Here is a 15304-nt window from a genome sequence, read left to right as displayed (position 1 = left end):
AATTGATTATGGATTTAAAGCTGCTGGTATTGATTATCATGCAGCAGCACTATTATGATACGATTATGACGCTATTATGATATTATGACATATTATGATGCATTTGGTTGTGTACAAGAGATCAGAGAAGTGAGAATTTATTAAAAATGATTTATTTATTTTAGCCTGAAAACATGACATGAAAAAAAAAAAAAAAAACACAAAAACATTTCTGGCAGTTTTTAGATGAACAAAATAGCTTCCTATTTGCTCCTCTCTGCATTAATAACTAATAACCCCTATGCTCCTGATTGCTATACATCTACAACCACCATCCACATGGGTGAGATGAAGAAAAAAAAAAAAAAAAAAAAAAACCCTTCAAGATTTCTGGGAAATGTAGTACACCAGCATACCACCACTTCGCTGAGCTTTCAGTAGGGAAACCTGCTCAAATATCAAAGATCACATGAGCATTCAGAGTCAGTCACAGGATGTGAAAATGTACTCAAGCAAGCAAAACACGAAGAAAAAAATACAACTCCGCTGATTTGTCTGTCAGTCTGTTTGTGAGATATCAACATGAATAGTATAAATGTTTGGTCCATGGGTTTTGTGTATGATGAGTATGAGTGTGTGTGTTTAGTCAGACTCTTCCTCTGAGCTGGCGGGTGTGGATACAGCCTCTTCCTCCTCGTCTGATTCCTGGTAAATAAAAACAAACAAATCAACTCAGAGTATGTTTTGGTAATGTGAGAAAGACAAGAGCATCAATGAGATTACTTGTATTTCCTCTTTAATCTGAGCAACAGTAAAAAAAAATATGAAGATGGGAGTGATACTAAGATGCTGTTGAAGGTTTACATGACATGTCTGTGAAATCTGAGGCTTTACACACGTTTTCAGCGTAGTTATGGGATAACACTGTTGACTGGAATCTAACATGTCAATCTGGGCACTGATTAGGACCCTAGGCCACGGTCTAATGAAGTCCTGTTCCTATTGGTCTGGCGCTGTGCCCCGCTGGTTTACCAGTTAGTGCATGTGCCACATAACGTTAGACTGAATCTTTACCGCAGCGGCCCGTGTTCGATTCCAACCCAGACCCTTTGCTGACATGCAGCAAAGGGTCTGGGTTGCTTCCATAGACCTGGTTGCTCGTTTCTCTTGCGAGATCTGGCTCAAGTTCATATGTGAAAACATCTAGAGACAGGAATTGGTGGTCAGCGTGGATGATGCTGGGTTCATTTCCATGAAGTCTCAGAGTACTTTCAAGACCACAGAGATCATGTTCCTAACCAATATCAAAAGTGAAGATTGTCTTGGTCTTTCGGTCATCTCTGCGGTCTTATTAGAGAATAGCGCTGCATTCTGCAACACGATATATCAGAGATACATAGCACTCTCTCAAACAGAGATTGCCCCTCTCCTCCCCTCACACACACTCAATCACTGACTCTCCGTCTTACCTGTGACTCCTCATCTCTTTCTCTGTGCGTTTTTGTCCTGTCCTCCTTTCCCTGCAACTGTCCCTCAAACCTGCAGGCTGTAGCTTCACTACAGCTTACATTATTTAAAAAGTCCTCTGTCCTCTTCCTACTGTAAGTTTATTTACATGTTCAGTAGTACTCAAATATCAAACACATTTGAAATTTTATTTGTGCCTTTTCTTTTACCGATTCCACAAGAAACTCTGAGCTTTTAGTGAAGTCTCATCATTGCTGTCTTTACATAGAGTTTAATACTGTATCAACATGAGGGTGGTTTTTCTGTGTGGCTTTTAGAAGTGAGTGAAAACCTGCCACTCAAGTCTGATTTGTACATGGGTGAGTGTATCATTACAACAATTGGTAAACATATCCAGGAAACTGACTGACTGCAGGGTGTTGTGGTGAAGTGAAAGAAACAGACATGAGTGTTTATGATAATGGATCCTGTCTGATAACAACATTACTCTTTACTGGCTTTACCTTCTTCCTCTTGGACTTGCTCTTGTGGTCTGAGTCTGACGAACTCTCCTCGCTGGTCTCGATGAACTCTTTGCTTTTGAAGCTTTCGTTGCCTCCTCCTCGCTCCCGGTCCTTGTCTCCTCCGGCAGACTTCCTCTTCTTCTCCTCCTTTTTACCTCCAGACTTCCTGCTGTCCCTGATTGAGTGAAGGGTGAGGAGAAAAAAAAAAGATATATATTAAAGATTGACTTTGTCAGAAGACAGAGAAAGAAAAAGAAAACTCAGGAGTGAATGTTTGAGCCTTACTTCTTGGAAACGGAGGATGATCCTCCACCGCTCTCGTTGTACTCTTTCTTCGCTTTGTCATACTGCCTCTTCGCCTCTCCTGCCTTTCCTTCCCACTCCTGAAGGAAACAGAAACAGAAAAGTGAGGAATGACTAAAACAGCAATTACAGCAGAGAAAAAGTTATTGTAAAAGCTGGTCAAGTAAAGTGTGAGTTAAATCCTTCTAAATCTATAAAAATATTTCCTTTAACTTGCATTCTTTGGTTTCATATCTTTCTATGGTCCCAACCCATCTGTACTACTGCATTCAACTATATAAACCTGTCAGCTTAATGTCTAAAATGTAAATTCCTCCTCCTTGTTCTTTTCCCTCACCTCCTTCTCATCTTTGCCCAGTTGTCTCCACATTTCTCCAGCCTTCTTGGAGATCTCTGTGATGGAGATACCAGGGTTCTCCGACTTGATTCGCTCGCGACTGGAGTTGAGCCACAGCATGTAGGCACTCATTGGCCTCTTGGGGCCTCCGGTATCTTTCTGCTTCTTCTTCTCCAATTGGAAAAAGGAAATGAAATCGGCAGGTGAACATGAGCAGTTATACAAGTTCACACCAGGACATTCCTCTGGAAACAAGACTCAGTAATCTCATCGTCTCTTGTACCTTCATAATTCTCTCGTTTTTGGTACCCGTCCAAACTGCTCTCACCTCTTTGCGTGGTTTCTTTTCCTTCTTCTCCTTCACCACTTTGGCTTTCTTTGCCTTCTTCTTCTTTGCGCTCTCATCTTCGCTTTCGTCTCCTTCGTCGCTGCTGTTACTCGCTGAAGCCTTGCTGTCGTACCTGATCGATGGAGGCGCAGAAACAGAACAGGAAATGAAGTTATAGTGAAGGAAGAGCTGATTCAAAACAAAGAGCGATTCTAAGAGAGAGAGAGAGAGAGTCACTTACTCTTCTGCAATGTCGTCATCTTCTTCACCAGGGTTGAAAGACTCATCTAAAGAGTGAAACAGGAAAGAAAGGCCCCAATCAGACATGCTGATCTAAATTCAATATGTAATGCCGATCTCGTACATACTGAAACTATCACTGACCGCTTCCGCTATCCGAATCGTCGCTGTCATTGCCCTCCTCTCTGATCTTGCCCTCGGCCTTCATCCTCTCCAGGTAGGCATCATGCTGGTCGTCGTCTGAGTCGCTGTACTCGTCAATCTTACCCTTCATGCCCTGGAAGGACACTGTATGGTCAAAACCCCAAAACAACACTATCCACAATGCAGCATTTTCATCGAGAACTCTTCTTCAGAAAATCTCATCAGGAGCCCTTGATAAAACATCAGGGATACAACTAATTTCACTGTTGATTGATCATTTAGTTTATAAAATGTCAGAAAAATGCCCATCACCATTTCCCAGAGCCACGGGTACATCTTACAATTGCTTGTTTTTCTCCAAAGACTTTTAATTTACAATAAGAAATCAGCCAATCCACACATCTGAGGAGCCGGAAACAGCAAATGTGGATTTTATTGCTTAATAAAGGACTTAAATGATGAGTCAATAAATTAGTTATATATTGTAGAATAATAATTTTCTGTTGCATTATGGACGAATTGTTTTAACTCTAAACAAAATAAAGAAAACTATGTTTGATGGTTAAGTCAGTTTGTGTCAATTCTTGTTTTTATGTCAGGATACAATTTTGTGAATTTTAAGTTTTACTGGATGATCCTGCAAACTTTGGGCCTCGTGCAAGAACATTTTCGTATTCTTATCCTAAATCTATCTGACTTTTTTCTGTGAGGTTTGTCTGCTGAGTGCTGCGAGATTCAACAAACCAGCTTAACTTAAACTAATTTCTCATTTAAACTGGATGAATGACACGTGTTCGTGAGTGGATGTGTGATATTTGATCATTAGCATTATGTACACCTCCAAACTGCCATATAAAGTGCTTCATTTGTGTTTAATTCACAAAAATGCAAGAGCAGAATTTGACATTGCAGTGTTGTCGGTTGTATCGTCATGAATCAAAAGACAAAACCATGCAGATTTTTAGTGTGACGTGCCACTCATTAAAAAAGAAATCACACACACATAAAATGACAAAAAAACAAAAACCCACACACAGAAAAAAAATCTGGCTACACTGTAAGGTCATCTCGGATACCAACTCCAAACTATTTTCTTTTCCCACTTTCTTTCCGATCTGCGCTCATCAATATCTGTGACTGCCGGGGGACAGAGACAACAAGCCAGCGAGGCTCCAATCAAAACACAGACAGGAAATGGAGAGCGGGCCCATTCATTTTCCTTGACCTACTCTGCTGACCTCGTCCCCATGGCAACAGATGGCCTTGTTACCACTGAAATTGAGGTGGTGCTTCAGCTGTGTTTTTAGACTGATCAGTCTGTCAAACAGACAGTATTATGGGTAATGCAATCAGCACTGCCTATGTTGCTGCGGTCATGGTGACAGCTGTGTTGAGTGTTAAAGCACACCAAAAGCCCCCGGGCCACACATTAGTCAGCACAATGCAAATAAATACACACATACACACACACGCGCGCGCGCACACACTCACTCACTGAGTTATCAAACACTCCTTCACCCCCCCTGTCCCATTATTAGTCACAAATCAGTCCAGATTCATCATGGCCAACACAAATCTTATTGGTAACGTCCAAACAAAATCAAGATCATAGGAGTCAACTCTTCGTAACACACACACACACACACACACACACACACACAGAGCGGCACGCCATGCAAGCAGAAATCACTCCACACCAATAAAATCAAGTTCCTAGTCCACATGTGACGCCCGTGACCACACCTACCTTCTTCTACAGGGGTACAAGGACAGACACATAGGAGAAGGGCAACAACCATCAATATCTGGGATGGAGTATGTCTGACAAACTGGTGTGATATCTTACAAACTGGGAGAATGTTTGATGGCAAATGTGTTACCTCTTTGAACCCTCTGTTCTTGATGTTGAGCTTCTTGGCGTTAACAAAGTCAAACAGTTTGCCGTACTCTTCTCTAAAAAGGGGAGAAAGACACGAGTTAGTTTGGCTGGTTTGGATTCACTCGATACTTTCAGTTGAAAATATGATTTAAAATCTGTATTACAACAAATTATCACATTTAATCTTAACAAAGATGAGTTCAGTATTTTTAAATACATCAGCACATGAAATTTCCATTCTCAGGTTTGCTCACTTTTTATAAATCTGTCTTGATTAATTACAGTACGACTACTTTTATATTCTAGACTTTGGGCTGATTGATTGGTTGAACTTCTGGTTGGATGTCTGACTGATGTAGTAATTCTCAGTTTAAATTTAATTGATTTAAATTATTTGTTAAAAACTGCAAGGGGAGTAAATTTAGTTAGGCAAGATTCCCGGTGTCGGCAATTCAATGAATTCTGTTTATTGTTCAGTCCTACTGGCAAACCAACCAGATCTTCATGCTCTGACAATATAACAGAGTACAACAAACTAAAGTCAGTGGAAATAACCAAATATCTGCTTTCAACAGCAACTATTGTCAATGAATTCCCACCAATATGCAGCGCAGCAGCAAAAACACTTCTCTACACATGTACTGGCATTAAACACAATTATTCCTTGTCAAACACCTAAATTGTCGTTTAAATCAGTAAAGGTTTCCCATCACTCTGCACAGTAACTCTTTTAGGTGATGTCAGGTGTGTTGTACAAAGTCTTTGCCTGTTCTCAAACTTTGGTTCTGCTGAGTGCCGTACACACTTTGTCTGTGAACCAATCAAACCAAAGCAGCTCGATATAAAGCAACAGCAACTGAACCTGTGTTTCCACTGCCTGCGTGTTTAACAAGTCTTATCCTTGTTTTGAGAAACTGGAATATGCTAGATGTATCACTACAACAAAGAAAAATACATAAATAAAAGAAACAGGATACTGTGGCATGTAAACAACTTCTCCAGGTTTCTGATTACCGCCTGCCATACGTGCCAGTGCGTTCTTAGCTTGTGTCACGTAGCAGGTAGTGGGTGAAGTATTAATTGAAAGTGAAAGTCTGACGATAATGTGGATGATACATTTTAGCACTTCCCTCATTCATTACTGGTGATAAGATGGAGAAGCAAAGTGCTGACTGCAGCAAAGTCCAGGCAGCCAAAAACCAAAGTGCTCATCCTCATTAATTGATGTAACTATTGCAGAAATTACGCTAAGTAGCTGAAGGTCGAGGACACAGACAATCAGAAACCTGAATACTGACTCATGTAAACAGGAATGAGAAGAATGATCCTTGTTACATATCCATAATAAAAATCCTGTTGAAACCCAAAACCAGGATTCTTATGTTCATGTCAAAGTGCTCATTGTTCTTGTAGATGTGATGATCTGATTACAGATATTCTTGAATGACAGAACTCGTGTGCGCTGCGTCCTCACCTCTCAATGCTGCTGAAGGTGTACTGGTTCCCCTGCTTGGTCTCGATCTCAAAGTCGAAGGAACGCGTTGTGGTGGTGCCTCTGGCAAAGTTGACGCAAGAGATCTCCTCAAAGCGCAGGTGCACAGGGGGCTTGTGGACGTAGATGAAGCCCCTCTCCAGGGGGTAGAGGAGGCCTGACGACGCTTTGTAGGAGCAGGTGATGCACTGAGCCCCCGAGTGGCTGAGGAGTAAGAGATGGAGGGTGGAAGTGTGACTGGATGTACTTAATGTGAGAAAATGTGTTTTCTGGATGCGTTAATGAGGTGCCTACCCCTGGAAGTTTCCTGGCACGGTGATCTTTCGGTTGACCAGGGCCTTCATCACCCTGCTGACCATCTCATAGAGAGACCCTGACATGTTCTTACTGAGTTTGCCCTCAAAACGGCGCTCGACATCCTCCCTGTTGGACACACAGAAGAAAGGACAGGTTTTCTACCTAAAAATGAAGATCTTAGGCATCTTTCCACTACATGTACTGTAATTCAAAGAACAGAAGAAGTTGGTGCCAGTGCAAACACATAATAACACCTCTTCAGATCTTTGCTTCCCCCTAGTGGATACACACTCTACAACATTAGACAGGACTAATGTTTGTACTGAGTTATCAAATATCAATAAACTCACTCGCTCATGTTGAGTGTGAGGCTGATGTCCTCTTCTTTGGAAAAGAGCAGAATAAGGAAGTGATAACGAGTCTGTCCCTGCTTGATGGGAGGATCCAGACTGATCTATGAAGACAACGTGAAAAAGAGAAAATACAAGTGTGAGGAAAAAGTGAGACCGATGAGCCGATATAGGTACAGACTTCAATTTTATCTCTGTGTCAAATTAAATAGCTGACTGGAAGGCAGACAGAAAAATCCACTTACCACGAAGAACATCTGCCTCTGGTCCTTGTGTGGCAGCAGGAATAGACGGAGGACGGTAGTGTAAGGAATCTTGTAGTCAAAGGTCTTACCATGAAGGTGAAGGAAGGTCGGGTAGATACGGATATCATATCTGAGAGAGGAAGACATAAAGAAAGTCATCAATCCAAATGCTTAGCTGAGGTGTATGATGTCGTGTAGCTCGAGGAGTTGAGCGCTAACACCGTCATGTTCTGGGGTCTGACTACCAGTTTGACCTTTCATGACAAAAATGAATTCATTTGAGAAACTGCAGGGCGTTTTGAATAAAAACCTCTACCAGATTCAAAAGTTGTGTCATGTTAATGTCAGAGTGGATAACAAGAATGAGGAAATCTGTGAGTGACTGTTTCGTGTCCAAGTGTCGATCCTCTAACCTTCCTCTGGGTGTAAGACACTGCAGCTCTTTGAAGATACACACTGCGTCTCCTGTTGCCTGGATCACATCAGCCTTAGACAGCACGTTCTGGGCAAACGCCTGAGGGCAGACACACACGTTTAGTGCTATCACCAGCATAGGTTTACAAAACCAAACATATTACTTTATGAAGGAGGCAATAGTAAAAGAAACAGCCCATCTTTCCTCACCTCCACGGGGTCTTGCCGTTCATCAGCCTGGCTGGGTGGGACATAGAACCGGACCTCCATGAGTGAGACCTCAGTGTCGTCATTCTGGTGAAACTCCAGAGTGACTTCATTCTTCCCCGTGGCGCACTGGGACACGTTAGACAGCGGGATCTCGAACGCTGTATTGTCATTAATGTCGAACGATAACAGAGGTCCTGTAGTGGAGGAGGGGAGAGGAGTGAGAACCAGTTATCTAATGTCAGTGACAAACTTTTTAAATGCATTTTTTTCATGTTTTATGTATTTTTCTATAGAAAGTGGGTTATTAAAAAGGACCAAATTCAGTTCAGCCAGGTGTCAAGACTTTCCATCTGTTCTATACGGATCATTTGGCTTGACAGAAGTACATCAGTCCAAACTAATCTTCACACCATGGCAGCTTAATTTCACCCTACTCTTTATTTTCAGTGCATAGTATACATTACTACAGTGACCCTGTGCCAAAATGAATCTTGCGGTGAGGACATTTTGGTCATATGTGTGTGTGTATTTTTACCTGAGAACTTGGCTGTTCCCCAGTTCCAGCCCTTCACACACATGTCTTTCTCTGTCAGCTCCAACTTGTAGTTCGCCTTGAAAAACTCAGAGATCTTCTCAAAGTCCTGATGGTGCAAAAGATGAAACAAGAAGGGGGGGGGGGGGGGAGAACATGAGAGAAGTCAGAGAAAGAGTTTGACAGAGCAGGGAGGGAGAATAGAAAAAAAAAAGAGGAAGGCTCAAAGTTAGCAAGGCAGTAAACATACTGGCACTGCATGGGTCAAAGCTTAGCAAAACACCGCCCTCACCCCTTAAAAAATGAAGAGAGGATGGGGGAGCTAATTAATCACAACGCAATTATAACCACGCCTGCCACTTGGGCCTCCTGGGAACATTGGAGGTGAATGTAATCCATCCGCCCTCTCTGTCCTCCCCTCCACACCGCCACTGACAATCAGCCTGTTTATTTATCTTGCAGGCCCGCTTACAAGTGGAAAGGACACACACACACACACACACACACACACACACAGACATACGTACGCACAGCGACAAACACATGGTCAATCACACACACACAGGCACTGTCCGAGTAGTACGCACACATGTGGAAGTGATTGTGGTGTGTGAGCACGGCAGAGAGTGAGACTGTGGGAAACAAGCGTTTACGCACCTGGATATCTGCCTGTCCATAAGGTTATTACAGCCAATTAGAGCCCAGAGAGTCAGTGCGTGTGCGTGTGTGTGTGAGCGCCTTACTTCATCACTGTGTTTGTTAGCCTAGATTAAGGAATTGTTTATATAAGAGAGCATGTGTGAGCAGATGTGTAAATGCATAAAAACATGTGTATGAGCAACCTGTTGGTGTTGATGTATGTTCATTCCCAGTGTCCCCATCACGCCTGCTGTTCAGCCTTTCTCTACTTCCTCATTACCAGCTTGTTTAATCATAATAAACATAGACCCCCCACTTCAAACAACACACACACACAGTTTGCCCAATGTAACCACCTACTGGTTTGTCTTTTATTACTACATTTTTCAACCCTGCTCTCCCAACAATCTTCAATCTCTCAGTTGTTAAAACATGCACTTGTCTCTTTAGCTTCTATATTTCACCAAATCAGGCAGGTATGAAACTGTTCTGTGCTTGTGCCCGTGTGATACCTGAGTTTCAGTAGCTAAATAAAGTTATTTTTCAATATCTAAGTTTGAGGAACATGAACATGTTTGTCCTGTATGTAGCTGTACAAGAACTTTGCCTACAAAATACAGTCTAAAATCAATGTTTTAAATTGGAAAGTTTCATTAAGTACATAAGACTATGAATCTGACCAAGCGTTCAATTATAACTTTTGGTACCTGACAGTTTTCAATACACATTTTGTTTGTTTTTGAGGTTTGATACCCAGAAATCAGCACTCAACCTAGAGTGTTACTTTTGGTTTTGTTTAATTTCAGATTTTGATACTTGACAGACAGTTGGTACCAAAACAGCGCTGTATACCCAACCCCAATACCAACATGTAACCACAACGGGTTGCTGCTTACACTTGTCACCACAATCTCAATGTAAACGCTGATGTCTTGGGCCAGTTAGTAGTATGTTAGTAGAATTTGGTGGCATCTAGCGGAAAGGACTTGGCAGAAATGCAATATAATATTCATAAGTATGTTTTAATTAATATACAATCAGCTGAAAATAAGAATCGTGTTTTTGTTACCTTAAAATGAGCCCTTTATATCTACATAGGGAGCGGGTCCTCTTCCACAGAGCCCGCCATGTTCCATCGCCATGTTTCTACAGAAGCCCAGAACGGACAAACCAAACACTGACTCTAGAGAGGGTCTTTTGTGGCCATCGTAGGTTCTCCTACATGCTTGGAAGGCGAGGGGGGACATGGAGAGGTACTCTGTTGGTTGCAATCTGCAACCTCACCGCTAGATGCCACTAAATCCTACACACTGGTTCTTTAAGTGACATGAACAGAAGTGCTGTACATGCCTCTACAGCCCCTGCTCCTCCAGTAGATAATTACAGCTAAGCTTGGTCGGCTACAGAACCGCCTCCCTGGCAGACAGTCATCGTCTTGCTCAAGGACACTTCAGAAGAACAGATGCATCAAAGCACCAACACAGCTCGCCAGCAGCTAAACCTCCAGCCAATTCCCGATTACCGATACTAGCTGTGGGATAATAAACAATGACATCACACCCTGAGCACTGGCGCGAGGATCCATCCCCCCCCAAAAATACACTGATTAACCCCAGGAGACCCCGCTCACAGTCACAGACTCCAGGTTATACCCGCTGCTCCATCCGAGCCGTTTACTTGAACGCTGACACTCCCCGTAGACTTAGACCAGCAGGGGAAAGAAAAAGAAGTAGGGTGATAAAAAACAAACACAGCCACAATTTTTTTTCTTGTCTGTCTTCTGAGCCAAATTGTTTCAGTGGATTGATATAAACACTGACTCACATGAGCCGATGATTACACTGTTTATGGAACACACATGCTAGCGCTGGTTTCCCTCATTAATCCCATTAGGAGCTTTTGGGAGAATAGCTGGCTCATTCATGTACTTTTGATAGCAAAACACACTCAAATGGTGGCCTTTTTTTCACAAGATGGTAGCGTTTTCCTGTGGAAATGTCAGACATGGGATGGAAGTTGTTTATCAGCGGTTCCCTTGCTTGTGTTACATCCTCTTGTCATAAACACAGCGCTGACCAAACCAGCCTTGCCTTGTTCTCCTCTGGGTAAGGTAACAATTATTTCCCAGAAACAGAAAATACAACCAGAGAGAAAAAATTCGAGTCTGTTGAGGTATCACGGCAGGAAAAATATGGACAGCATCAGCTGGAAGCCCTGATCAGCCTTCTAAACATAAAAACTGTGGAACCACTGCTTTATTTGCACATAAAAGCAAACAAATAAAATGAAGCATGCAGGTATGTCGTGTATGTACAGAAAACACTCACAGTGTCCCTGAAGCCATCATATTTGTAGACGTGTCCTCCGCTGGTGGACAGTTTGATGCCGTGACCTAAACACACTCGTCTCCACTGGGCCAGGTTGAGCTCACCCGCTGGGATGCTGTCCACCTTCCCTGTCTTGCTGCTCTTATAAACCACATTCTGCTTGCTGAAACGCAGCCGGCCGTCATTCTGCAGAGACAACGGGAAGACAAAGGATACAAACTCACACATGATTCATCTTAAAATACTATAGTTCAAAGCTGCAAGTAAGACTTTGTTTATAGTTAAGCTGAAACAATTAGTGGATCGACAAGAGAAAATTCTCTCAACAATTTTGATAATTGATGAATAATTGTTGTCGTCATTTTTTGGCCTTCTTTAAATACCTATATATCTTGGGTTTTGGACTGCTGGTCTGGAAAAAAGGCAATTTGATGACGTCCCCTTGGGCTCTGGGAAATTGTGAAGGTCATTTTTGACAGTCAATGTTTCCTGATATTTTTAAATTATTGTTGTTGGACATTTTATGCCTTTATTTAACAGCGACAGCAGAGATGAGAGATTAACACCTCGGCCACCACAGAGCGCCCCATTTTCTGATATTTTATATACCAGAAAATAGACAAAGACATAATAAGCTACGACTGCAAGTGACGATTATTTTCATTATCAATTAATCTGTCGATTATTTTCTTAATTAACCGATAAATTAATTGGTTAAAAAAAAAGTTGCCCAAAGCCTGAAGTGACATCCTGAAATGCCTTGCTTTGTCAACAATCCAAAGATATTCAGTTCACAAACGATGAAGACTGAAGAAACCAGAAGATATGAATTTGTTCTATAATCATTTGAACGGCTGGAACCAGAGAATTTTGCAGTTCTATAATAAACATGTTAATCGGTCATGAAAATAATTTTGGGATAACTTATAAACCACAATGATAATACCAGTTCTCTCATACCAGTCTTTTTGTACAATTCACGGTACAAACCCAAGTGCAAAGCAGGTTACTCCTCTGATACTGACTATTATAATGTAACTGCATGATGTTTTTATTCTTCATTCTTTTCCAGTTTAACAAGTATATTAAAAAAAGATCTCATTCACATAACAGGGCTAAAAACTTTGCAGCTGGAGTAAGATTATATTACCACCATGGCTTTTTAAAGAGGATATCACCCATCAAATGTATTTTCATATCCTACTGGATCAGTTAAGGGAGCAGAGGTGTTTGGTGAGGATACTGACCCAGGAGCCTTTCACCTCCTGGTAAATCTCGTTGAACTCCAGAGTGTCTCCCATCTCTGCTGCAGGGGATGACTGATGCTCTGCAGACAGACACAAGAGAAATCATTAGCTTACATGGAGCCAAACCACAGATTTTCCAGCTGTATTTTCAGCTTGGTACAGGAAACTTTCATTTAATCCTAAAACAACCATTTTCGCTCCTTTGATTGAGCTTCTGACCACATTCCCGATAAATAAGTTTGATGTTGCTGAAAACATGAATGGTCAGAAACGAGGAGAGGGCATTAAATTGCAGGATTATAACTTTTTATTGTACTTTTCGCTGTGATAACCACATATTTCTTTACAAACGCTGTCTACTGCACTCTCGGTTTAAAAGCACCGAGTGATTCTGTGTAAGCTAACTTAGCTAACAGTTAACGTTGCTGACTTAGCCACATGACGGTTAGTATTTCAGTTAACAGTAGAGCGATTTTCTACTAAAATATAAGCCGTTACTTCTCTCTGAGACGCAGCCGTTAGTAACGGTTAGATAAACATTATTTCAGAGCACAAACCATCGCTAATGTTAACTTATTGCTGCGCAAGAAACAATAGCTAAGCTAACTTGGACTGCACGGGGTGCACTTATTTTACGGAACGGCGTTGCACACGTTTGATCTAAAGGATGAGAAGACATCTGGCGCTGGAACACCGCCCCATTTGAGACACAGTGTGCATCAAATCGAGCGCTCCATTACAGCTAGGCCGGCGTAAAGAAACCAAATGATGCTCAAGAGTTCATTTTAGCTCCAAGTAAAGCACGTAGGCAATATAAACTTCCCTCGCTACTTACAAAAGTTGCAAAACGAGTGTCTAAATAAACGATTAAGTATTATTTGATAACTTTGTGTCTTACTGTCAATGTGATCAGCAGGTTCGCCCGTTTCCCGCGTGTAGCATCGGGAGCTAGCGCTACGTCACAGGAAAGACTCAGGGGATGTTTGTATTCACTTCCGGTACGGCGAAGAAGGTTTTTTATTCATTAAAGCTTTTTTGAAATGCACAAACACTGTGGAATATTTTACAAGTATCTGTTTTTTTAGTATTTGGACAATCGAGATGTTCATGTTAACTATTGTTAAAAAAAGAAAGTCGTCATCAGTCTGCAGTGACCACTGATGACCACTGGGTGTCAGACTACACAGCTAATGAAATACACCAGCATCAGTCCAGTTATCATCTATTTCTGTTCTATTCTACTCTAATGTCAAAATGGAAATATAAAACAGGACCTAACTCACAATGCAACAGTGCTTCTCAAATAGTTAATATAGTAATAAAAGTGATGGATGTTTAAAGTACAGCAGATAAGTCACAGTAAATCTGTAAACATTTATTTAGATTATGAAACTTCATGTGAAGGAGTAACCTTGATTAATTCTGATCGTGGGAAGGTGCCGGATCAAATAAAACACTGGATTAACCTGATATAGGGGCCCTGGGACATACATAAACTTTTGGGCCCCTAATAATTCTCTATTCCTCCCTCTCTGTGCAGTGGGTGCAGGTTGTTTTTATAAATTGGGCCCTAAATTTGTTGTGTAGTAATTTGATTAATTACACAAATTCAAGACAATTCAACATGTGAGTACAAAACTGAAATAATGGTCTCAAAACTAGAACATTTTAAAAGGGGCTTCAACATAAATCAGGACCCATTTTAAAGCCTTTATCATGTCATTATTGTGCTTTAGAGGTGGATTTTCCCAAACAAATTTACAAATAAATGCGCATAAACCCGTTGACACTCAGTGAGCCTGAAACTTTTGAGGCCCCTGCAGCATTGAGGGGCCCCTTCCGCAGTTGGTTATCTAACCTTGACGATACTGTCAGTTCACATAATCAGCACACCTACACATTTTGAGCGCGATACAAACCGGGGAGCGTTCAAACACACAAGACTAACGGATTTGAGATATCTGAGTGATTACTGGAGATTTTTTTTTTACCAAGAGGCCCCAACAAACGGCAGAGGAGCAGGAGGGAGATTTTTCCATTTAATTTAAGTCGGATCCAAGACAAATAGGATACAGTATCAGCAGTGATGCCGCTGTTAGTATGCTGAGTGACAGCTGGAGGTGAGAGAAGATCACCATAATCCCAATGTCAATAAAAACTAAAAACCCGAGGAATGATGGGAGAAGAGAGAAACACTTGTCTTCCCTCTCCAAGAAATATTCCCTTATAGGGACTCGGTTATTCTGGATCATTGGTAACCTGTGTCATAACTTTATCGCTGTTTATGAGAGGCCTGTGTTTTTTTATTTCCTAAATTTATAGGCCCTCGTGTTCTCGTAATATTCTTGTCGACAACTATTCACATAACTCA

General features: G+C 41.5%; 1 protein-coding gene across 3 annotated transcripts; it reads right to left on the bottom strand.

Moving 5' to 3' along the window:
• Positions 1-135: 135 nt before the first annotated feature.
• On the bottom strand, positions 136-13937 carry ssrp1a (structure specific recognition protein 1a). 3 transcript variants are annotated; one of them, XM_067599368.1, is made up of 18 exons: positions 13832-13937; positions 12934-13013; positions 11687-11872; positions 8724-8829; positions 8189-8382; positions 7978-8078; positions 7565-7694; positions 7320-7423; positions 6967-7095; positions 6655-6876; positions 5182-5254; positions 3302-3434; positions 3159-3204; positions 2918-3050; positions 2590-2760; positions 2235-2332; positions 1950-2124; positions 136-684 (listed from the first exon to the last, which is right to left on the bottom strand). In XM_067599368.1, exons 2-18 carry the CDS (start codon positions 12985-12987, stop codon positions 622-624), a joined length of 2118 nt encoding a protein of 705 aa, XP_067455469.1. In that variant the 5' UTR covers positions 12988-13013; positions 13832-13937; the 3' UTR covers positions 136-621. The 3 variants fall into 3 exon arrangements, with proteins under 3 accessions (XP_067455469.1, XP_067455471.1, XP_067455472.1); XM_067599370.1 differs by having other exon boundaries at positions 2590-2757; XM_067599371.1 differs by lacking the exon at positions 136-684 and adding an exon at positions 1492-1578.
• Between the last annotated feature and the right edge of the window lie 1367 nt (positions 13938-15304).

Source organism: Thunnus thynnus, chromosome 9 (genome assembly GCF_963924715.1).
Source record: "Thunnus thynnus chromosome 9, fThuThy2.1, whole genome shotgun sequence".
NCBI classification, from domain to species: domain Eukaryota; kingdom Metazoa; phylum Chordata; class Actinopteri; order Scombriformes; family Scombridae; genus Thunnus; species Thunnus thynnus.
This window is presented reverse-complemented; position numbering and strand designations above follow the sequence as displayed.

Bases quoted from the DNA above. Each gene is read 5' to 3' on its own strand.
- ssrp1a (XM_067599368.1), bottom strand. From the start codon at position 12,987: ATGGGAGACACTCTGGAGTTCAACGAGATTTACCAGGAGGTGAAAGGC. The intron at 8,383-8,723 runs GTAAAAATACAC...CCTCCACTACAG, and splicing joins GGGAACAGCCAAGTTCTCAG to GACCTCTGTTATCGTTCGAC. The intron at 2,125-2,234 runs GTAAGGCTCAAA...TCACTCAATCAG, and splicing joins TCATCCTCCGTTTCCAAGAA to GGACAGCAGGAAGTCTGGAG.